Below are 22,608 nucleotides of genomic sequence, written 5' to 3'. Positions count from 1 at the left end.
TACCCACTCTGTATCCTCACCTGGATCCCCCACACCATTCAGTGACTCCCCAAATCTTCTGGAAAACAAGGAATCTAGGACAGGGCAGGTCACAAGAGAGAAGGGCAGGAAAGTTGAAAGGGAAAAAGGAACAAAAGAATAAAGTCTTGAAAAACACCTGGTTCACTCTTTTCCTTTTCTTCCTGGTGGGCCAATGGGGGTCATTAGATCAGGGAAGAAGGTACCATCAGAGTGAATGTAGCCCAGAGACGGGCCTTGCAGTGGCTGAGAGTTGGAGTCTTTCTGAGAGAAGAGAAAACTGTAGTCCACTGGCCTGAGATGAGCCTGTTAGAGGCTGGGCTGGTCTTTGCTCTGCATCCCTAACCCCCTCGTAGCAGGGTGGCATTGGCGGGGCACCACAGAGACCCATACGTGGGAGGAGAACAATAGAGAAGATAGGGGCTGACATGGAGACTGACCTGAACAGGACACACAGACTTACCCTGGCTGGTGTTGATGGTGGCGGAAGGAGTGCCTAAGAGTTGGGGTGGTGGGGAGCACGGTTTCCTCACAGTGGGTCTTTTCTGGCCCTGCTCCCTCCTCCACCGCCAGGACCCATGGCTTCAGGTTTAGGGGATAGTGTTGCTGGAGAACCAGTCTCCCTCCCCGCACTTCCCAGCTCACCCTTTCACCGGGTTCCTCCCCCGAGCTGCAAAGAGGAGGGGGCGGGGGGTAGGGGGAGCCAATCCCGGCAGCGCCAAAGGGGGGAGGCGGCGGTGACAGCCGCGGGGAGGGGGCGGGAGGAGAGAGGCGGCTTGGCTCTGGCTCCGTGCTTAGCTCCGCTCTGCCTCCGGCTCTGCGCTCACCTACTGCCCAAGCCTCCAGCTCCTGCCCCAGGACCCCCAGCGGGACCCCAGTCCATCCCAGACTCAGCCCCAGCTCAGACAGCGTGCAAGGCCGCCAGGGGGCGCCGTGTGAGCGCCCTATCTTGGCCACCCGGCGCCCCCTCCCACGGCCCAGGCGGGACGGGACGGGGGCGCCGGGGGCCATGCGGGGCCAGGGCCGCAAGGAGAGTTTGTCCGATTCCCGAGACCTGGACGGATCCTATGACCAGCTCACAGGTGAGTCAGGGGCTCAAGGGTCGCGGGAGGGAGTGTAGATTCCATCCCCCCCGGACCCTTAAGCCTATCTGACCCAGGCCCTTACTCACACTCTACCCTATTCCCAGGCACCCTCCAGGCTGTTCCGGGCGGCAGGACACTGGGGTTCAAAGCCTTGGGTCCCGTGGGGGGTGGGGGAGACAGGCGGGCAGGTGGGGAGAGGCAGCAGGTGTGGGCGTGTGTGACACAAAGCTAGGAGAGTGTCTGGAGTGGGAGGTGTTACGTGCGTGAGCGCCTGTCATTCTTTGTGTGTGTCTGTGTGTATATGTGTGTGCGCCTCCCTCAGCTTGTTGCCATGTGCCCTAGGCTTGGTGATAGGGTGAGTGTGATTTTGTTGGCTGTGCAATTGTATGATCTTGTCAGATGTTTGAGTGAGGTTGTGTAGGACTCTGTTGTACTAATGAAGTTGTTTTGACCATGTGTCTCTGTTCTATGTGCAACAATGTGCTTTGAGTGTGTGATTCTGTATGCAGTGGCATGTGACAATCAGAATGTGTCAGGGCTTCACTTTATGGGGCTATGTGTCTTTGTAAGACTTTAATTAGACTGTGACCCTCCTGGGGCAAGCATTTGTTAAAGTAGGTTGTATTGTGTTTTGTGATTGTGAGACTATGCAGATTATATTGGCGTTTCATGCTGATTGTGTACTTTCATGTGGCAATGTCTGCAGTGGGGTTCTGTGAGTGTCTATGACTCGTCTTACCCTTGCTTCCTCTCTGGTTTCCTGGTGTAGAAGGGGGCCTTTACCGCACACCACTGCTTCCCTATTTTTTCCACAAATAGCCCAGGTGTACTCAAGGAGGGACTCTAGTGTCTGCCCAGCCTGGCTCCCAGGAACAGCACCTGGCCCTTATGGGGAGGCTTTGGTTAGTGTTTGGGTCATCGCCCCCCACCCCCAAGAAAGTACTCAGATATCATTCTTTCCCAACTGAAGCTCTTTTAACCCTCAACAACCCTCTCAGAACTTCAGCCAATCTGAAGGAAAACACCCCCTCTTGCTTCCCCTCCAGACCCAGAGATAGAAGCTCTTGGCCTGGAAGGTGCCATGTGACCGTCCCAAACTACTTTGCTGCCCAGGCGTGCTCTGTCTCCCACAGTATGGAGTACATCTGGGCTCTCACATATTCCTGGGTTTGGTAGGCAGACCTACGTGTTTGTGTGGGTGACTGTGTCACCTTGTATACATTTCCATGTGTGTTTTCTATCTCATTGTGCAGCCTGCTCAGGAACTCCAACAATGAATGGGAGGAGGGAGACTGTCTCCTTGTCTGAAACAAGTTGGGGAGGTGGGGGGAGCCCATGATCCTTGTCTGTCCTGAGGGGAGTGAGGTTAAGTCTCCAGGATGGGGAAGAGAACTAGGATCTAATTGAGACACTTGAGAAAGTGTCTCCCCTACTCATTGACCCTGGGGAAGTCCTAGTTCCTATGCTGAGACTCCCAGAAGAAAGAGCCCTTTGGCTCAAGCAGGCACCAGATGTGACCTAGATGTGGTTCAAACTGGGGTGGAATCCAAAGGTCCAGCTCTGCCTTGACCTGTGTTCTCACCAACCCAGGATCCTTGGGAGTATAAGGCCCCAAGGCGCTCATTAGCACCACATTAGTCAGTGTTTGCTTCCTGCTTTAATTGATTCTCCCCTTTAGTGGAACCATCCCCTCCCCACTTGGCTATTTGAAAGAGAGACTGGGTGAAGGTGGGGAAGTACTTGTATTGGAAGGTGCAGGAATGAGCTTTCTATTACTTTTGCTGTCTGGGTCTCACTTTTCTCATCTCTAAAATGGAGAATACTACGTCTTGCCTGTCTGCCTCCTAAGGGAAATAGGTCAAATGTTGACAAGTGTCAAGAATGGTGTTCATCATCAGCATCCTCACTGTAGATAGCTCCACACACGACTTGGAAAGTAGAAATAGCACTACCAGGAGCTCTCCTTTCGAAAGAGGTCTTATCTTACAGCAGGAGACAATTGTGGATGGGACTCCCCCCTCCCATAAGTTGATAAGGTGCTGGGTGCCCAGAGACGCCGTAGTTGAAGCCCAAAGGGGGAGTCGTTGTCCGAGGTGCTGAAGAGCCTTCTGGACATATGTACTGCCATGCTTTCCTAGTTCCCAAAGTTCCTTCCCTGTGCATCCCAGGGATTCCTGGGATGGACATGGGGGTGGTCTTTGGCTCCCGTCATTCTGGTGCATTAGGTTGACAGGGAGGGAGTCCTTAAGTCATCAAGGCATCCTGGGTATACACCCGATCATTTTCCTCCCCCACTCAAAGCTGGGGGAGATTTTTTTTTTTTTTTTGGTGGGGGGTGGGGAGAATCTGAGCCCCACCCCGCCCCAGATCTACCCCCTCTGGTCTTCCAAGCCTCGCAGGGCTACTTGGAAGTATGGCGTGGTGGGAAAAAGCAGCAATCTGTGGCAGTCCTGTCCAAGCCGGAAGCTTGGGGAAGATGAGGAGAGAGTTGGGATCTGGCTGGCCAAGGCCTGAACTCGGGTCCCTCTGCTCGTAAATATCGTTTCCCCAGTCTAGGGCGCCCCCGTGTGGTCTTAGAGCCGCCATGCTTACGGAGCTGATTCCAAACGGGGATGTTGCCTCCAAATCAAGGGGCAAAATTTGCATGGAGTTTGGAGGTGACTCTTGCCTAAATCCTAAATGTAGGATTTTTAGCCAAAAATACAGGATCCCAGTCGGAGGAGTGGAACTATGTCTCTCCTGTAGGCTGTCCCGGCAGTTTGAAGCCCTCAGTGGGTCCTGAAAGGGTTTACCTTGGGTACAGCCTGATAGGAGTCCTGGAAAGAGTCGGGGCTGGGACTGAGGGGAGGAGAGCTTTTCCTTCATGCATTTGGCTGGCAGTCAGCATATGATGGGAGAATGTGAACCCACTGGAGCAAGACAGAGGAACACAAAATCGAAAGTTATGAGAGAAAGGGATTTGGAGCCGCCTCTTTTTTGCCACCCCACTACTATGTGCAGCTCCTCCTCCTTCCTCTTGCTCTCTCCCATTGGTTTAGGAAGTATGGAAGTGTGGGACGTTGCCATGACAACTATGTCCTCTTACCCCCCCCCCATCGCTTCTCCATGCCATATTGGGAGGAGGAGGTGTGCGACAGGCAGAGAAGGAAGGGCTGAAGCGGGGCAGTAAAGAGTAAGGTTCATTATCCCCTCCCCCAGCTCCTTTTTCACAACCCCTGGGTGCCTCCCCTCCGCACTAGAAATCCAGGAAACATTCCCAGAGAAGGCTGTGAGAGAGTCCGTCCTCCCCTCCCCCGCCTCGCCCAGTCTAGGAACTTTGAGGACGGGTGCTTCAAATGACGGGGCCAGGGTGCGTTTTCCCCCTTGCAGCCCAGAGGAGAGAGCGAGCGCAAGATTCTGGTCCTGCCGGTCCGGCCCTCCCGCGCCGCCCACGCAGGGCCCACTGGAGTGGGGGCGGAGACCCGACCGCCCCGGGCCTTGGGGGCGGAGCTTCGCCAGTGTGCTCTCAGCAGAACCATGAACCGATGCCCCCGCAGGTGCCGGAGCCCATTAGGGCAGGCAGCGAGATCCCTCTACCAGCTGGTGACTGGGTCGCTGTCGCCAGGTATGAGGAAGGGAGGAAGGGGCTGGACCCTTCAAAAAGTGAGTGAAGTGGGATAAGAACCTTACAGAGGTGGGGAGGGGAAGGGCCCCTCACAGAGATGGAGGGAGCAGGATCCCTCAAAGGAAAGGGTTTAGAGGGCAAGCTCCCTGACAGAGTGGAGCTAGGGATAGGGTTTCTTATAGTGAAGGTGGAGGATAGGGGTCTTCAAAGAGGAAAAGATAGGGGGCATCATGGTCCCTCAAATGGTGGAGGATGAGGCAGGGCTTCTCACTGAGGACAGAGGAGGGGGTCTTAAGCAGGTGGATGTAAAGGGTGAGGCCCCTTGCAGAGATAAAAGGAGGGAGCTTGCAGCCGAACAGGGAAAAGGCACAACCCTTTACTAAATTGCTTAGTTTAATGGGATCTTAAGCTAACTGGGGTCAGTGTCCAGAAGGGAAAAATCCTGAGGTGGGACAGGACCAACATAAACTTAGCTAGTGAGTTCATGAACGATGGGATGAATAGACTTGCGTGGCATAAGGATTGTTTGTCACCATTTTGTCTATCTCTGGGAGTCTGTACGAACCGGGTTATGCATCACTCAGGTTGTAATCACTGGGTCTGTGCATCCTTGGGGTTGCATATCTTTGGGATTCTGTGACACTGAAACTGCATGTACCTGGGGTTCTATGCTTTAGAGTTGGGTTGAGGGTTCCTGAGTCACACTAAGTGAGTTGTGTAGTCTTCACAAGATTGTACCTTGGTGTGGGATGTGTCGAATTTATGACATGTGGATTGTGGATATCATATGATACTGCTGAAATGTAAGCACACTTCCACCTGGGTTTCCTTAGGGCTGCCTGGGCAAGGCCCACAGAACCTAGCATCACCTCTCCACCTGGCCTGGAGAGACCAAAACCACCTAGCCCCGTGGCATTCTGGGATCTGTAGTTCTCTGGCTCTCTCCGTGGTAACCTCTTGAGCCTCTGGAGGCCTCTCCTTGCCATGTGTTCCCCAGAAGGAGGGGAGTTGGGGCTGAGCTAGAGCCATGCTTGGCAGTCTCTTGGGGAGCATGCGTCCCTCAAGCCCCCTGCTTGGACCTGTCTCCAGTGACAGATGGCTGGAGCCCGGCAGGACCAGCTCTCAATCATAACAGGAATGACTTCCAGGCCCCAAAATAGCCCCAAAGCCTAGGGAGTTCATTAATCACCTAATGAAGCTGGGGGCTGCCGTGTCTTCTGGCCTGGCTGGGGATGGAATGGGGCTGGGGAACTGAGAGAAGAGCTCTGGAGTCTTCACTGGCTGGGGTCTCACCAAGGGGTCAAGGACTGATGAAAGTGGTACAGCTACAAAGGGTGTGTCCCCTCATAAGGCAGTATTATTCCGGGTTTGAACTGTGAGAGATAAACAACTAAATGTTAGGAGTATCTCTGCAGTGAGATTTGAGGGGCCTAAGGAGGGCCCACCTAATGCTTCAAGACAGAGTTCCCTTGAGCCCTCACTCTGCCTGAAGTGCTTCCGTTAAGACTTCATTCCCGGGGCGCCTGGGTGGCTCAGATGGTTAAGCGTCTGCCTTCGGCTCAGGTCATGGTCCCAGGGTCCTGGGATCAAGCCCTGCATCAGGCTCCCCGCCTGGCAGGAAGCCTGCTTCTCCCTCTCCCTCTACTGTTCCCTGTGCTTGTGCTCTCTCACTCTCTCTGTCAAATAAATAAATAAAATCTTTAAAAAAATAAAAGACTTCATTCCCTTGGGTGAAGAGCTAAGTGACACAGGGATGCTTAAGGACAGATCTGGGCAAGTTGCTCTTTGGGCCCTAGGACTTGAAAGATCTCTCAGTGGGGAGAAAGGAGTCTGGAAAACAACTCACTCTTTCACTTACAGACCTTCCCACCAGGGGCCTGGTTGATTAAGAACGCTGAGTCCCTGTGAGGCTGGGTCAAGATCTCTGAATGTTGAGGGTGAAGGTGAGAGACAGAAGAGGAGGGTCCAGGGACAGGGCAACAGCCTACAAGCCTGTCAATCTCTCTATCTGTGAATCAGCAGCAGAGAACCAGAAGATGTGACTGTGCTGCCTCTTTCATTCCAGATAGTCTGGCTTGGCATTCAAGGCTCTATGGAATCTGAGCCATTTTGGTCTTTTCACTTACGGCTCCCCCAACACAAACTAAGCTATAGTCATCCAAGGTTCCTTGATCCCACACACACTGGAAGGACAGGCTGGCAGATCTTTGGTCCTGGTTTGTCTTGATCCATCCTTCTCCCTCGGTGCTATCTTGGGAAAATCACTTCCCTGAGCCTCAATTCTTTCGTCTGCAAAATTGGTATACTACTACTCACTCTGACCATGTCAGCTGTAAACGCAGGAGTAACAGACCCTACCTCTCAGGTTTATTATGAGGACTAAGTGAGATAATATATGTAAAGTGTCCAGGACACAAAATGTGCTCAATAAATGCGGACCCCTTTGTTAAGGTAGACTGTTAACATTTAGCCATCTTTTAAGAAGCAGCTCAAGAAATACCCTCTCCAAGTTAGAGAGCTTTTACAGTTAAATGAGCTTTTATAGCTCATTTCATGGCCTGCCTAGAACAGTTCCTACCACATAGAAGGCACATAACAAATATTTTTTGAATGAATAGAAGCCTTATAGTTCTCTCAGTGGGCTGTCTCTCCCTACCCAGTGGAAGCCAGAACTCTGTTTAGTTCACCTTTGTTCCACAGAGCCTGGCATTCAGTTTATATAAGTCCAATTTTTAAACATCTTTGCCCTTTAGGAGCTTGGAATCTAGTTGAGGAAACAGGATTGATCCAGAAAGATCTGGGTTCAAATATGCATCCTCTCATCTTAGCTAGGTGACCTCAAGCAAGTCTCTTTATCTCTATGGACCTCGTTTACCTCATCAGTGAAATGGGCACAATACTATTCAGTCTACCCACCTCATAAGGTTGTCATGAGAAGGCATCAGGATAACAATGTGGAAATGCTTCGTTAATTAAGAGTTATAGAAACGTAAGGGGGAAGATGTTATGTTATTAATAATGGTAGCAAACACTTCACAGTTACTCTGTGCCAGGAGTTATTCTAACAGCTTTCCATGTATTAATTCATTTACTCCTCCCAGCAACCATATGAGGTGGGAAACAGGCACACAGAGGTTAAGAACTTGCCCAGTTAATGGCAACTGACAAAACCAGGAAATCTGGCCCTCTGGCCCACACTATTCCCTACCATGCTATGCTGCCTCCTTTTACTATTCCCACTTAATAACATTACAGAATTAAGTGCTGAGTTTCGAAGGCCCAACATTGAGTTCACTGGAAATTCAGGTAGTTGGGAGCCTGCTGAGGACTGGAGGTCCTTCCTGTCAGGTAAGAACTGGAGAATAGAACAGAAAGGAGGGCATTCATATCAGGAGCAAAGGCATAGAGATAGCACTGAGTTTGATGTGTTTGGGGGACAGTGAGGAGGCCAAAGTGGCTGGAAAGAAAGGAATCTGCTGATGATGGTAGAGGGAATTAAATGCCAGGTGTGGAATTTGGACAGTGATAGGGAGATATTTGCTGGTTTCATCTGTAAATCTGTAACCTCTAAGGAGTGAGAAGCCAAAAGCAGTCCCTAGATTGACTTCTTCCTGGAGGAGGGGTGGAGGGGCAAGCAGAGGACCAAGCCAGCCTGTGGCATACCCTTCTTCCCATGCGCTCCACACTTTCCACAGATGTTGTGGGGGTGGGGGATTAGGAAGAGGTAAAGTAAGGTAGGAGATGGACGCCTGACCCCCAGTGGTGGCCATGTAGAACTGCAGATCAGTGAACTTCAAATGAAGTCCTAGGGACAGACCCACCCCGACTTTCACTCCACAGCTGGAGCTGAGACACACTCATCCCAGAGCTGGACAAGGGGGAGGGCTCCCTCTGGGGTCAGTCCCCCTAAACTGGGCCTCCTGAGTGGGCAAGCTGGCTAAGACGGGAGCCAGTGTAGTGTGACAATTTAGAGCACAGGCTCAGGGTCAAACTGGGTTAAAACTGAGGCTCTGACTCTTATTGATCTTGGTGATTTTCTTAACTTCCTTTTGCCTTAGTCTTACCAGCTGTAATGTGGAGATAATGGTACTTCCTTCATAGATTTATTATGAAAATTAAATGTGATCATGTCTGGGGGCACCTGGAGGGCTCAGTTAGAAGAACATGCGACCCTTGGTCTCTGGGTTGTAGGTTCGAGCTCCACGTTGGGTGTAGGGATTACTTAAAAAATAAAATCTTAGAGACGCCTGGGTGGCTCAGTTGTTAAGCATCTGCCTTCGGCTCAGGTCATGATCCCATGGTCCTGGGGTGGAGCCCCATGTTGGGCTCCCTGCTCGGCGGAGAGCCTGCTTCTCCCTCTCCCTCTGCCTGCTGCTCTGCCTACTTGTGCTCTCTCTGTGTCAAATAAATAAATAAAATCTTAAAAAAAAAATCTTTTAAAAAATGTGATAGAAGGGCATGTGATGTAATGAGCATTGGGTGTTATATGCAACTGATGAATCACTAAATTCTACCCCTGAAACTAATAATACACCAAATGTTAACTAAATTGAATTTAAATTAAAAATTAAAAAAAAACATGATCATGTCTGTAAGCACACAGGTGTGATCTAACACACAGTGTGTGCTTAGTCAGTGTTTGCCAGCACTGGCCGTAGTTCAGAGGCTCACTGGCTCTGCAGGCCCTTCCCCACCCCTACAAACACGCACACATACACACCACCACTACTGGCAAGGAGCAGGGAAGATGGGGGAGGGGCTCCGGGAATGCTCCAGGGGGTGAGGGTAGGTGGTTTCCTTGGAGGGTTCAGATTTCCCTCCTCCTCTGGGCTTCTCCATCAGCTCCGTAACAGTTTTCAAGGAGCAGGCAAGGCTTTGGCAGATCCTGGCTGAGAGGAAGGGAGGAGCTCACTCTCTTCTCTCCCAAGGAATTTGAATCTGTGGGGCCCAAAGGTAGCCACAATAAGCCCCTCCCCAGGGGGGTCATGATAAGGCTAAGCAGCCTTTTTCCTGCCCAGGTTATTGGACCTAATCCTCCTTCCCTTGGGCCTCAGTTTCCCCATCTGTGGCCTGTGGAAAGAGAGTGCTTCCCACCTCACAGTCTCCATGGCAACCACGATCGATGTTGGCCGTGTCCTCCTGGCTGGAGAGGTCACTGCCTTCTCCCTGCTTATATTCTCATACAGCTCCACGCAGATACGATTACACAATCACTGTAGACCCATACTCCTAATATAGGACACATCTATACTCTCAGTCTTCAGACCTACATCCCACAGCCCTGCTAAACACATACACCTCATACCCCATACACACTCAAATACTCCAGTGCACGCACACACACATACCATGGACAGCCAGGTCACTTACCCATATAGACAAGACACACACCTAATAGACAATACACGATCATGTGTAAACCACACACAGAGGAGAAACACCTACTCTCCCTACAGTCAGACACAGGAATGCACACAAGAAAACACTTATATTCTGTCACATACATCTATTACTTATACATGTGCAGCTCATAGTTTCCCTCATAGACACACATACACTGCCCTTCCCTGCCCTCTCCCTCAGCATAGCTCCTCCCTCTGCCCCCTCCCTTTGGCAGAGTAGCCACAAGGTGTCTGGGGGAAGCTGTCCTCAGGGACAGAGGCAGGTCACTGCCTTCCTCCTCTGGCCTGGCCTGTTCTGGCCCATATCCTTCTCGCCAAAGGCTCCTGAGGAGATGCCAGTCTGTAGGCTGAAGTGGCCCCGTAAAGAGGAAGAGGCCGTGGCTGGGAGGCGTGTGGGGCAGAGGCGGGGTGAGGGGGCGGGGGAGGGAGGAGATGCTGGGAGGGAGAGGGGGAGGGAGGCTGCAGGCGGTCCTACTCGGGCTGGGGAGCCTGAGGGGGAGGTGGTGTGAGGAGGGCTGCCAGTGTGTCTGAGCCTCAGCTGGTGGGGGCCATGCCCCAGGCCCACCATGAACCTGGAAGGGCTGGAGATGGTTGCTGTGCTTGTGGTCCTCGCTCTGTTTGTCAAGGTCCTGGAGCAGTTTGGCCTTTTTGAGCCTGTCTCCTTGGAAGGTAACCCAGGTGTCTGGCTGTGTCTGGGCTGCTGACTGGAGAAGCAACCGCCCGCAGCACTGGGGAGGGGGTCACTCTGCTTTTATGACTGGGGGCAGGGGTAAGCATGTTAGTGATGGGACAGGGCTTCTGGGGGAGGTGAGGAGGGAATCTGGGGGCTGGGTGTCTGAGGGAGGTGAAGAGAGAGGGCCAGGGGCCAGGGTGTTTTGGAGGGGTCATGAGGGGCACAGCATGGGAGGACTGGGGTATGGAGATGAGGGGAATCTATCGGGGACGTGAGGAGAGGTCTGGAAACAGGCAGGGCTATCAGGAGGAGAGGAAGGAGGTTCCAGGGATCCTGAGATAACACCAGACTTCTGGGGAGTCCCTTTGGGGCCAGGGGCCCACCATGGCTCTGAAGATGTGTGTGACTCTCCACACTTCCATCCTTGCAGGTGTAGGTTACAGAGTGTGCATGGACTCCGTGTGAGAGATACAGGGGGTGTGACCATGTGTTCAGCTGTGTGAAAAAGGACAAAGTGTGTGACTGGGTGAGCCTTTGTATGTGACAGGGATGTGATTTAATGTGTCAGAGGGACAGAGTATGTGGCTTTGTGAGATGGTGAATATGACTGTGCCTGAGGGGGACAGGTTGTGTGGCTGGGCCCCTTTGGGTACTGGATCGTGTGTGTGGCTGTTCCCAGAGTTCCCTGAGAAAATACCAGCTCCATACTCAAGGCTTGGGATGGGGGTGGGTTCAGGAGGGACACGAGTGGGAACACTGTGAATGAGACATTCATAGATCAGCTCTGGCAGGAGGGTGAGGGGTACAACAGATCAGGGACCTTGCTTCCCAGGCCCCCTTGCCCTCCCAGTTTGTCTCAGAATCTCCAGGGCCTGGGCACTGGGAATGAGAAATCAATTCTCCACATCACCCCAAAGTTGAGTGGAGAGAGTGATATTGGAGATATAGAGGGGAGCATGTTCTGCCTCCCCTGAGAGATTTGGCCTCTCCCTCCTCTTCACACCGAGAACTGTGCAGCTCCATAGCACAGCTATTTTCCTGTCCACCAGGGACAGGAAAATAGGCAAGAACCGTGATAGGAGGGTTATAGGGTAAACACCGGGGAGAACTGAAAAGATGTGAAGGGAGCTGGAGACAAGAGGAAGGGCCAATGAATTGCCTGCTCTAGGTTTCAGTAAGAGCAGGAAACCCCCAACTCACCTTCCATCCTCTGCTGCATTTATCGGAGTGGGGTGGGGAGAAGGTTGGTCCTAGATGAACTGGGGTTCATCCAATCCTGAAACAATGAAGTCCATTTGGCTCTGACGTGCCATGCCCTTTAGACTGGTGGGAAGAGGGGTCATCCAGGAAACCCATGTGTTCTGTAGGCTGAAGGCAGCCCTTTTCCTTCCCACCTTTCAGGGGAGCCTAGAGGAAACGGAGTTCTGGGAACAGGGAGGGGACCAGGGAAGGGGGGGAAGTGTGAAGACGGGGAGGCTGGGAGAGGCGGGGGTGCCGTAACCCTCCCCCGCCCTTCCCAGTCCAGCTGCGACCACACCACCGGAGGCCCCAGACGCAATAGGGCTTCGGGAAACCAAAGTCGGGGCTAATGGAGCCCTGGGCTGGGGGCCAGGCCGCCATCGATCCCCCACTCGGCCCATGGTCTCCCTCCTACCTCGCCATAGCTCTGCGGGGGGAGGGGAAGAGAGGAAGTATGGGGGGTTTGACTTTAAGCAGTTACCTCCCGGGAGTAGGGCCGGGTCCTGAAGGGTGGAGCCTGGTTTGGGGGGGCGGGGCCTGCGTGGGAGCTGGGATGCCCTAGTAACCTACAACCCAAGGAAGTTGGGTCCCTCCAGGAATGGACTGATCAGTGTGCTAGGGCCCTGTGGACTCTGGTCCTGGAGTCTGGAGGTGGGTGCTGCGGGAGACAGGCACACCAACGCAGAACCCTCCCTGGGATGCAATTAGAGCTGTAGGACACAGGTGTAAATAAGGGGCAGTGGGGGGAGCTGTGGTCAGTGGCCCTGGATAGCCCCACATTACAAAAAATACTCATCTCCAAGGTCTGTTATTGCTTCAAAGTTTGCTATCATGTCATCTTCAAAGACATGAGAGGGGACACACTTTTAGGGGGGATGAATTAGCTGATGAGGAACTTTGTTCCACTGGTAGGGAGATTCCAGGTGCTCTGGGATGAGGGGTTATAGGAAGGAAAGGTGGGCAGAACAAACATGGGTTCTGTTGGTGATGTGCAGTCTTAGGTATCTGGGCCCCTAAGTCACAATATGATATGGGTATGTGTCGTGGTGACCTTGATATGTGTCATAATGTTATAGGGTCACAGTGTATTATAGTGTCCTTAACACACCATGTCATGATGTCCCATGCGTTTTTGTATGGTTTGATCATGCTGCATGTAAGATGGCCTATGTGGGTCCTCATATGTATGTGTCGTTTTTCCTAGGCTACGTTTGTATATGTTTGTATTAAGGAATTATATGTCAAAGTGTGTGTGTACCTGTGTATGTGTGCATGTGTTGGGGCCTGCTTGATTAGGCCATTGGGTTTGAGTGAGTTGCTGGGTATCAAGCTGTCCCTGTGTGGCATCCATCACTGTGATTTATCATTCTATGTGTCACTGTACACGCTTGTCACTGTGTGTGTGTGAGAGAGAGAGAGACAGAGACAGAGAGGTGTTCCTACCCAGGCAGTCCTTGGGTTGGACATCACCCTCAGAGGTCCAGCTATAGCACCGGAGCCAAGGGCACTGGGTCAGCAGGCACTGAGGCCAGTGCCACCTCCCCTTGGTGGCCTCACTGTCCCCAACTGCGTCCCATTATACAAGATGCCTGAGTGGACTTTTTATGCCTGTGAAACCCACTGGGGTCCCCTAGCCCAGCCCCAGCTATTCTCACCATTCTCCTCCAGTCCTCTCCCAACACCCCTTCCCCTCAGGGTTGATTTGTGATGGTGGGGAGGGGAACGGAGGGATAGTAAAGGTTAATGTGCCTTCCTGGGGTCTTCTCTCTTCCCAGGCCACCCTCCAGGGCCCACTAAAAAAGCGCTGAAGCAGCGGTTCCTCAAGCTGCTGCCTTGCTGCGGGCCCCAGGCCCTGCCCTCAGTCAGTGAAAGCAAGTGCCTCTCCTGTGCTTCCGGGGGCGGGGCCCGTATGTGTCGGGGTGTGACCAGTGTGACAGAAGCGGGCCTGCGTGTGTGTGTGTGTGTGTGTGTGTGTGTGTGTGTGTGTGCGCGCGCGCGCGCGCGCGCGTTACCGGTATGTGTGGGGGGGTGGGCGCCGGTAGGTCCCAGTGTGGGGAGGGCGTAGCTTCAGTGCCAGGAACAAGCGGAATGTGGGGCGGGGCCAGTTTGGGGGGCGGGGCCCAAGTGTCTGTGGGCGTCACAGGTCAGCAAAATGAGTCAGCCCGGGTGTTTGGGCGTGGCCAGTGTGGCAGGGCTGAGGCCTGAGACTATGTGGGTATGGCCATTGTGGCCGGGCAAGACCAGACTGCTGTGAGGTCTGTGCGTGGTTTAGTGTCTGCGACTGTGGCCGCCCGCTCTGTCCTGGGGAACGTTTTGGGCCTCGAGATGCATGTCGCCCCTGCCCTGACTGGATAGATGCAGGTGCCTACGATGGATCCCGCCTTCCTCCAAATGCCAGGACACTTGGGTTTTCTAGTCCCAGCCGGTCCCGAGTTGAGTCGCCTCACTTTGTCTCCAGGCCTGTTTCCTCAATTGGGCCTTGCCCACCCCATAGGATCATACTGAATTTTGCAAGCCACAGAGACCCATCTTGTAGTTATTTGAGAGTGTCATTGTGTTTGATTCCACTGGGTCCCACATGCGGGTAGATTCGGGAAAATGAGAGGCGTGAGTCCCACAAGCATGTGTTTGTGGGGTCTGTTTCGTGTGTGTCTGTGCTCGTTCATTATTTGTGCCTCTGCGCGCGGGGCTGCGTGTGTGTGCATTGTAACACGCAGGTCTGTGAGATTTGCTGTTGCGTGTGAGGGGCGAGGTGTGTGTCTGCAGTTGGCCGGGTCTTCCACTTTCTCGGTGACAGTTCGCTCCCTTCAGCATTAGCAGTCCCAGCTTCCCTCCGCCCCCACAGACCCCGCCCGCTGGACCCAGGTGACTTACTGTCCTGGTGGGGGCGGGGCGGGGGCCTTCGGGAGCGTGGGGTGGGGCACTTGCCTGGGGACTGGATGTTGGGAGCCTGGGGCAGGACTGAGATGGGGCCAGGGATGAAGCCTTAGCTAAGGTTTACTGGGAGCAGGGTAGGGGTGGGGTCTGGATGGGCTTGGCTGGAGCTGGGCGGGGCATGGCTCGAGCATGGCTGGGATAGGCGGGGATTGGCTGGAGAGAAGGATCTGGGCGGGGCAAGTGTGGGGCTGGGGGGATCTGAGTGGGTCAGGGAAGGCCCAGAGCCTGGACCCTCAGACGCTTTCTCTTGAACCTATTCTTTCTACTACTCCCTTCCTGGGATGAAGATGGGGTTGGGGGCCTTCCCCTTCAACCGAGGGTCAAGGGCCCAGGGGCCAGCGATGAGTCGGACCCCTGGCTCCAGGGCCAGGCCTGCCCATGGGCCCAGCCACCTGATAGACCTGGAAGCTGACCAGCGTCTTCTCCTTGCCTTGATAATCCTCAGACCGGGGTCCAAGGAACTGGCAGGCTGGTCTCTGGTGTTGGAGATGGGGAGGATGGGTGGGTCGGTGGTTTTGAAGAGGGTTCGTGGAGGCCGGGCCTGAGGCGCGGCTGTCCCCCCCTCCCCACACTGCCCCCCCTGCAGACAGCGTGGAGGATGAGTTTGAACTGTCCACGGTGTGTCACCGGCCAGAGGGTCTGGAGCAGCTGCAGGAGCAAACCAAGTTCACACGCAAGGAATTGCAAGTCCTGTACCGGGGCTTCAAGAATGTGAGTGCAAAGCAAGGCCTAACTGGGTGAGGGGCGGGGCCTATCCCGGACTTCTAAGATTGGCCTGAATGCTTTAGGAATGTGAGAGGGAAGGGGAGGAGGAGGGACCCCTCTTCCCCAGAGACCAAACTTCTCGCCCGAGGCTCCTGCCAATTTGAGGCAAGGTGGAGCCTGTAGACTGGCCTGCTGGTTATTTCCGCTTTTTTAAACTTGTGCACTGAAATGTCTTGCCTTCCTTAAAAGAACTACATGGTGAGCCCCCCCCCCCTCGCCCCGAGACAGGAAGCTTTTCCTTCTCTGGGAGCCTCTGGCATGGAGTAGGTGGTGGTGAGTAGAAGGGGGTTTTGTTTCTGCACTCGGTCTGGTTTCTAACTTTCCCCCTACTCCCAGGAATGTCCCAGTGGAATTGTCAATGAGGAGAACTTCAAGCAGATTTACTCTCAGTTCTTTCCTCAAGGAGGTGAGGGGACAAGGCCTGAGAGGAAGCAGCTGTCCATCTCTAGGCTGAGTTGGGGAGAGGGTTCTGGAGGGGCTGGGAATGCCAAGTAATAAGAGGGGTTCGGGGAGCCCCATAGAAGTAGGAAGTCCTCTCCTGTCTGAAAGCCAAACTTATCCACGCTTATCCTACAGACTCCAGCACATATGCTACTTTTCTCTTCAATGCCTTTGACACCAACCATGATGGCTCCGTCAGTTTTGAGGTGAGCTGGAGGAGGTGGGTCAGGGAGGCCTGCTTCTTGGCGCTTCAGGGCCAGGATCCACAGGCCAAACCCATATTGGGGATTGGGTAAAGGGTATCTGAAAATACAGTTCCCCCCTGTCTCTTTCCCAGGACTTTGTGGCTGGTTTGTCGGTGATTCTTCGGGGAACCATAGACGACAGACTAAACTGGGCCTTCAACTTGTATGACCTCAACAAGGATGGCTGCATCACCAAGGAGGTGTGGAGCAACTGAAGAGTTGGAGAGCTTTTATGTGTGGGGGGAGGTGCATAGGGCCCTAAGGAGGAAAATGTGACCCATGCATGCTTCACCAGCAAGGGGTGAGGTCTGCCCTAGGCTCTAGGCCTCCTGATTTGGAGGCTGGAGGCTCTGAGGAAGGATCATTTTCTTTCTTGGCCTAACAGGAAATGCTTGATATCATGAAATCCATCTATGACATGATGGGCAAGTATACTTATCCTGCACTTCGAGAGGAGGCCCCAAGGGAGCACGTGGAGAGCTTCTTCCAGGTGCCTGGGACTGGGTAGGCTGGAGGGTTCTGGAGTGAAGGGAAGGAGGCACGGTCCTGGCAGTGAACTTACCTGAGTTCTTCCTGCCTCTCTCCTGTCATCCCTCCTGTTCTCTCTACCTGACTACCTTTTTGCAGAAGATGGACAGGAACAAGGATGGCGTGGTGACCATTGAGGAATTCATTGAGTCTTGCCAAAAGGTACAGACCCCTGCCCTCCACATTTCCATGATCTGGACTCAGGGTCCAATTCAGTGATGTAGGAGAAAGCTCCTTTGGGCAGAGTATCGTCTCCCTAACTTGCCCACACTCCCAAGTCCTGTTCCATCACAACTCGGGGAGGCCTGTCCCTTCCCTACTTCAGATCTCTCTGGGTGTCTCCTTCCTTGCCGCCTCTCTCTCTCTCTCTGAGTGTCCCCATTTCAAGTGACTGTCCCTCTCTGTGTCCCTGATAAGCTCTTTTTTATTTCTCTCTCTCTCTCCAATCTGCCTCTCCCCCACATGGCTACAGGACGAGAACATCATGAGGTCCATGCAGCTCTTTGACAATGTCATCTAACTCCCCAGGAAAGGGGGTCAGTTGCCCTGGGGGGACTATACTCTAGCCCTAGTCCAGGTGGAACTCACCCTTCTCTTCCCAGGTCTGTCCTCATCCTAGCTGGGCCCTGGGGGCTGTAGGAATCTAAGAGTCTGGGGATTCAGTGGTCCAGATTGCTGGAGCTAAAGGGGCCAGGGCATGGGCAGAGTGTATCTGTGGGGTGTTCCCAACTCCCAACAGCTCCCACCCCCTTCCTGCCTGATACTCAGTGCTAAGGGTACCCCTGTTATAGGAAATAAATGGTTCTCCACTTTCCATCCCCACTCTAGAAACTACAACACTAGACAAAATGTCTCCTGGTATGGTGCTTTCCCTATCCCTGATCTCATATGCATTTCCTCTAAGATTTCCTTCTCAGAGAGTCTGTTCTGTCTATGGCACTGACTGGCCTTCCAGACCAGGGCCTTTGAGAGCCTTATAGGAGGGGGGACAAGAATGGAGAGGGAGAAATCTTAGGCCTGAGCCAGGTGGTTAGGTCATAGGTGGCTGGGGTAAAGTGCAGAAAGGCCTGGAGATTGTCAGTGACAGCTCAGGCATGCCAGACCATAGCTCTGAGCTCCATAGGTCTACCACCCCCAGGCTATCAGAATTTGGGTCCCAGGCCCTTCAGAAGACTCTGTCTCCTTGGAAATGCCCCAGAAATTTCCATACTCTCCTCAGTATTCCAGGAGAGCCTGGGATCCTGATGTCTGGCTCATGGCTGGAATTCCTTCCTTCCTGTTTGTGTGGGTGGTGGCAGCAGCAGGGGAATATGGGTGGGAGATGTCCCAGCTGATACCTGCCAAAGTTTCAGCCTACCCTCTCTGAAGTCTACAACTTAAGTTTTCATTTACCAGTTCTTCTAGACTTGGAGGCATGGAGTGAGTCAGGGACCATCCAGTGGATGCCTTAGAAGAAAGGGGAAGGAGGGAGGCAGGCATAGCATCTGAACTCTGTGAGGGGGCATTCACTAGAATCTTTGATCTACCCAGGCTCTATTCCAACCCCCCACGTAGTCTCCTCAATTCCTACTTAGGGTCTTCTTTTGCTCTATTCAGTCTACCCAGAGATGCCCCCGTACGCATCTAGAAGGCAGGGACCACTCTTGCCATGCTGCCACCCTTTAACATACCTGCTCGTTCCATTTAGCTCACCCTCCCAGTCAGTCAGGATCTGAGGGGAAGGGCCCTGAGGGAGCCCCCTTTCCCATCAGAACACTGTTGACTGCTTTGCATTTTTGGCTCCTCTGTATATTTTGTAAAATAAAAAAATACACCAATCCAATAAAACACAATGGCTATGCACAGGCTGCTGTCTCTGCCTTTTTGTCCCTCCTGCTCCACACATACAACACTTATTCCTGCACCTACAGTAGCCTTTTAGATTCCAAAGAAAGTGCCTCTCTTTTCCATAGCATAGCCAACCCTTGGCAGGAGATTGAGACACAGGTTCTGGAAGGGTTGGAAACCTACCTGACCTCAGAGAGGTCCCCATGTGAGTCTCTCTCCCACATCCTTAGAGGAGATGACAGACAGGGTATTAATATCCCAAAGATTATGCCAAACCAGCTGACTTTTGGCTAGATATTCTTACAAGTTGAATAAAAAATTTCTAGCTTACAGACATCTTAGTTAACCTCAAAGTGCTTTCTTTGGAGGGGGGATTCCCTTTAGTTTCTAAATAAAGTTCCTTTGTGTAAACATCCCAACCTTGCCTCCAATATGGATATAGTTTGTGTCTATACTCCAGCCAGGAATGATGAGGGATCAGATGGGGTGGACCGAGGCACCATGAAGCAAGTGACACAAAGGGTAATAGAGACTTCCTATGTGGAATTGCTGCCTTTCTTTGTTCTGTTTCTGGAGAGGGACCACCAGTGGTAGGTTCCTCCCATCCTTTCTCTAGGGCACCATTATATGGTGACTAAGCTTCACCATCCATAGAAGGGGGATCAGGCCTTCTCTTCCATCACTGTACACATTGACAAGGTCAATGGAGGAGTATGGTGTCCAAGAAAGAAAAACTTACTTCCACAAGCCATCATTTTGTCATCTGTGTTTCCTGCTCACATTATCACACAACTATCTGCTCCATAAGTCCTTGGATTTCTTTGGGTCACAGCCCCTCTAAAGGATCTGATGGAAGTTATGGGCCCACTGTCTATATATTTTTGTATCCCTAAAGCCCAGTCATGGACCTGAAGTTAAGAACCTGTGGTCTAGTCTTTTCTCTCAGCCTTCCATTGTACAGAAAAGGAAACAGGCCCAAAGAGGGGAGAGGACCTGCTCAATGTCACCTAGTGAGTTTAAAGGAGGATTGAGACTAGACCCGGTCTCCCAAGTCTCTGTGCAGGGTTGCCTTGGGACATAGTAAAGATTTGTGCGTGAAAGTTGGATGCTATGCATATCATGCATAGTCTAAACAAGTTGACACTGTGACAGGCTCTCATGGTACCCTATACTTTTCCTTTGTGGCACTTCTCCATTTGTCACTATATATTTGAGTGATTGTCTTCTTTGATACACTATAAGCTCCTGAGGGCTCCTTGAATGCCTGGACTAGGTTTCTTGCCCCCACCCCTACCATCCTATCCTTGAGGCCTAGCATATAATAGGTATTTAATAATTGTATAATTGTATGATTGAATGAATGAGCATGGTGAGTGTGTGTATGTATCTCAGGTATGGAGATGGTCTTTATGTTCTAGGGTAGATTCAAGTTTAAGGGAAGTTGAAGTCTGAGACTGAGTGAGGTGAGAAGTGTCCCAGAGTCAGGGAACACAAATGGGATCTGGAAAAAAACAGCAGGTTGGCATTCTAATTTTTTTCTGGCCACTGGTTGGATTCTGAATGTTGTCAACTGCTCCATCTCAAAACACTCCTTTCATGCCTTCCGGTATTTCATAACTCTCCTGGTTTTCCTCTTGCTTTTCTGGCCACTGCTTCTCAGCACCTGCTTTGGAGACTCATCCTTTTCACCTGGAACTCTAAATGTTGAGCCCCATAGCTCAGACCTGAGTCTCTTCTCCGAATCACATCCAGTCCCCTGGCTTTAAACACCATCTATATGTAAGGGATTCCTAAATTTATATCCTCAGAATTCTGAGCTTCAAAACCCATATATCCAATTGCCTATTTGACATATTCATGTGGACTTGTAATGGTCAAACTTAACATGTTCATTTTTTTAAAAAGATTTTTATTTATTTGAGAGAGAGAGAGAGAGAGAACACAAGCAGGGGAAGCAGTGGGCAGAGGAACAGGGAAAAGCAGGCTCCGCACTGACCAAGGAGCTGGACTCAGGGCTTGATCCCAGGGCCCTGGGATCATGACCTGAGCTGAAAGCAGACGCTTAACCGACTGAGCCACCCAGGACTGAGCCACCCAGGTGCCCCATTTTTAAAAAAATTTTAGGAGTGCCTGGGTGGCTCAGTCGTTGTGTCTGCCTTCGGCTCAGGTCATGATCCCAGGGTCCTGGGATCAAGCCCTGAGTCCAGCTCCTTGGTCAGTGGGGAGCCTGCTTCTCCCTCTCCCACTCCCACTGCTTGTGTTCCCTCTCTCGCTGTGTCTCTCTCTGTCAAATTATACAAAAAAATTAGGTTTTTATTTATATTATTTGACAGAGAGAGAGAGAAAAAACATGTTCAAAATGGAGCTTTGATTCATGCTTTTTCGGTCTTTCCATCTTAACAAATGACACCATCTACCTGGTTGCTCAGGTCTTTAGTAGTCTTCATTTCTTCCTCTCCCTCTACTCCTTTGTTTTGTTATAATTATATTTTAAGTAATCTCTATGCCTAACATGGGGCTTGCACTCATGATTCCCAGGCTCTACCAACTGTGCCAGGTAGGCACCCCCTCCCTCTACTACTTTAATCAATCACAATTCCACCACCAAAGGTGCACTGCCTGTCTCCACTGCTCTTTCCTAGGCCAAGCCATTATCATGGTTCACTCAGATTACTACTTATTTTTCCATCTGAAGTAGCCATTCCTTGCTGTGGTTACTCTTTATCACATTACTTGATTTCCTCCCTTCATGGCACTTATTACAAACTGAGACACTGTGTATGTACTGAATTTATTATTGTATGTTTCTCTAATCAGAATTTAAACTGTGAGTGCAGAGCCCTATTTCATTCATTCCACAAGTATTTATCATAGGCCTACTAACCTCTGGTTCCTGTTGGAGATACTAGGGGGTAGAGGTGTGGTTTGGGGAGAGAGTGTGTGGCAGGAATTTCCCTTCAAGTTTGAAGGGTGCAGATATGGAAAGTGGATCTTGCCTAGGCCATGGACCCCAGAGTCTGGACAGTGGATGAAATAGTGGCTGCTGACTTGCTAGCAATTGCCAAGCATGAGGCAAAGATGAAAGTGTCATGAGACTAAGGGCTGAGGTCAGCTGGAATGATAACCCCAAATCCTCCAAGGGACCACCATATGCACTGAAGCTGCTTATGGCCTCCAACTGGCATCACAAGAGGTCCCCTAAGAAAATGCTTGCCTCTAACCCCCATCTCAACACCCCAGTACTAAAAAGAAAGAGGGACTATAAGAGCCCCTGGAGCTACAAGTTGGGCTACCGCTGGAGTTGAATATATTGACGATACTAGGTCTTAATGATCAGAATGAGACTGAGATGCTCATTTCACATTTACACCTCGCAAGCTGAAACAGATCTCTTAACCGACATAAATGTAAATAAAGTGCCTATGACGGGACTGCAGGGAGCTCTGAGCACAAATGGCCGCAAGAGGACCCAAGCCCATCTAGGGCCCAGGGAAGGATTCCTTAAGGAAATGATGTTTATGCTAAGGCCCAAGGATTTCACTTCTCCCTTAAACAGAGTTCACGCTCCCCATTCCCAAAGATGCCAGGCCTTTTCACCCCTCACCACAATTGTACTCTGTTCCACCAGCCTGGAGTGCTCTCTTCGCTTCCCCTCTCTTCAGTCTCACTCCTACTCGTCCTTACGTTCCAACTCAGAAGCAAAGCCATGTCTGCCACCTCTCACCAAAGGAGGATTAAGTCAGTTCCTCCTCTGAGTTCCCGCAACACTTGGGTACACTATGTGGGGATTGTGCGTGTACCTGCTTGTCTCCACCACCATACTGTGTGCTCATAGTGGCCCAAG

General features: G+C 51.9%; 1 protein-coding gene across 5 annotated transcripts; it reads left to right on the top strand.

Moving 5' to 3' along the window:
- The first annotated feature begins 778 nt into the window (after window positions 1-778).
- KCNIP2 (potassium voltage-gated channel interacting protein 2) lies at window positions 779-18,781 on the top strand. Of its 5 annotated transcripts, XM_027593673.2 has the most exons (10): window positions 831-1,100; window positions 13,797-13,892; window positions 14,833-14,886; window positions 15,545-15,669; window positions 16,060-16,129; window positions 16,300-16,370; window positions 16,502-16,609; window positions 16,795-16,899; window positions 17,037-17,099; window positions 17,410-18,781. In XM_027593673.2, the coding sequence occupies exons 1-10, from the start codon at window positions 1,028-1,030 to the stop codon at window positions 17,455-17,457; spliced, it is 813 nt and encodes a 270-aa protein (XP_027449474.1). In that variant the 5' UTR covers window positions 831-1,027; the 3' UTR covers window positions 17,458-18,781. The 5 variants fall into 5 exon arrangements, with proteins under 5 accessions (XP_027449485.1, XP_027449504.1, XP_027449474.1 ...); XM_027593684.1 differs by lacking the exon at window positions 14,833-14,886 and having other exon boundaries at window positions 779-1,100; window positions 17,410-17,539; XM_027593703.1 differs by lacking the exons at window positions 13,797-13,892; window positions 14,833-14,886 and having other exon boundaries at window positions 779-1,100; window positions 17,410-17,539.
- The last annotated feature ends 3,827 nt before the right edge of the window (window positions 18,782-22,608 follow it).

Source organism: Zalophus californianus, chromosome 15 (genome assembly GCF_009762305.2).
Source record: "Zalophus californianus isolate mZalCal1 chromosome 15, mZalCal1.pri.v2, whole genome shotgun sequence".
NCBI classification, from domain to species: domain Eukaryota; kingdom Metazoa; phylum Chordata; class Mammalia; order Carnivora; family Otariidae; genus Zalophus; species Zalophus californianus.
Note: the sequence above shows the minus strand (reverse complement) of the source record. Positions and strands in the feature narration are given on the sequence as shown.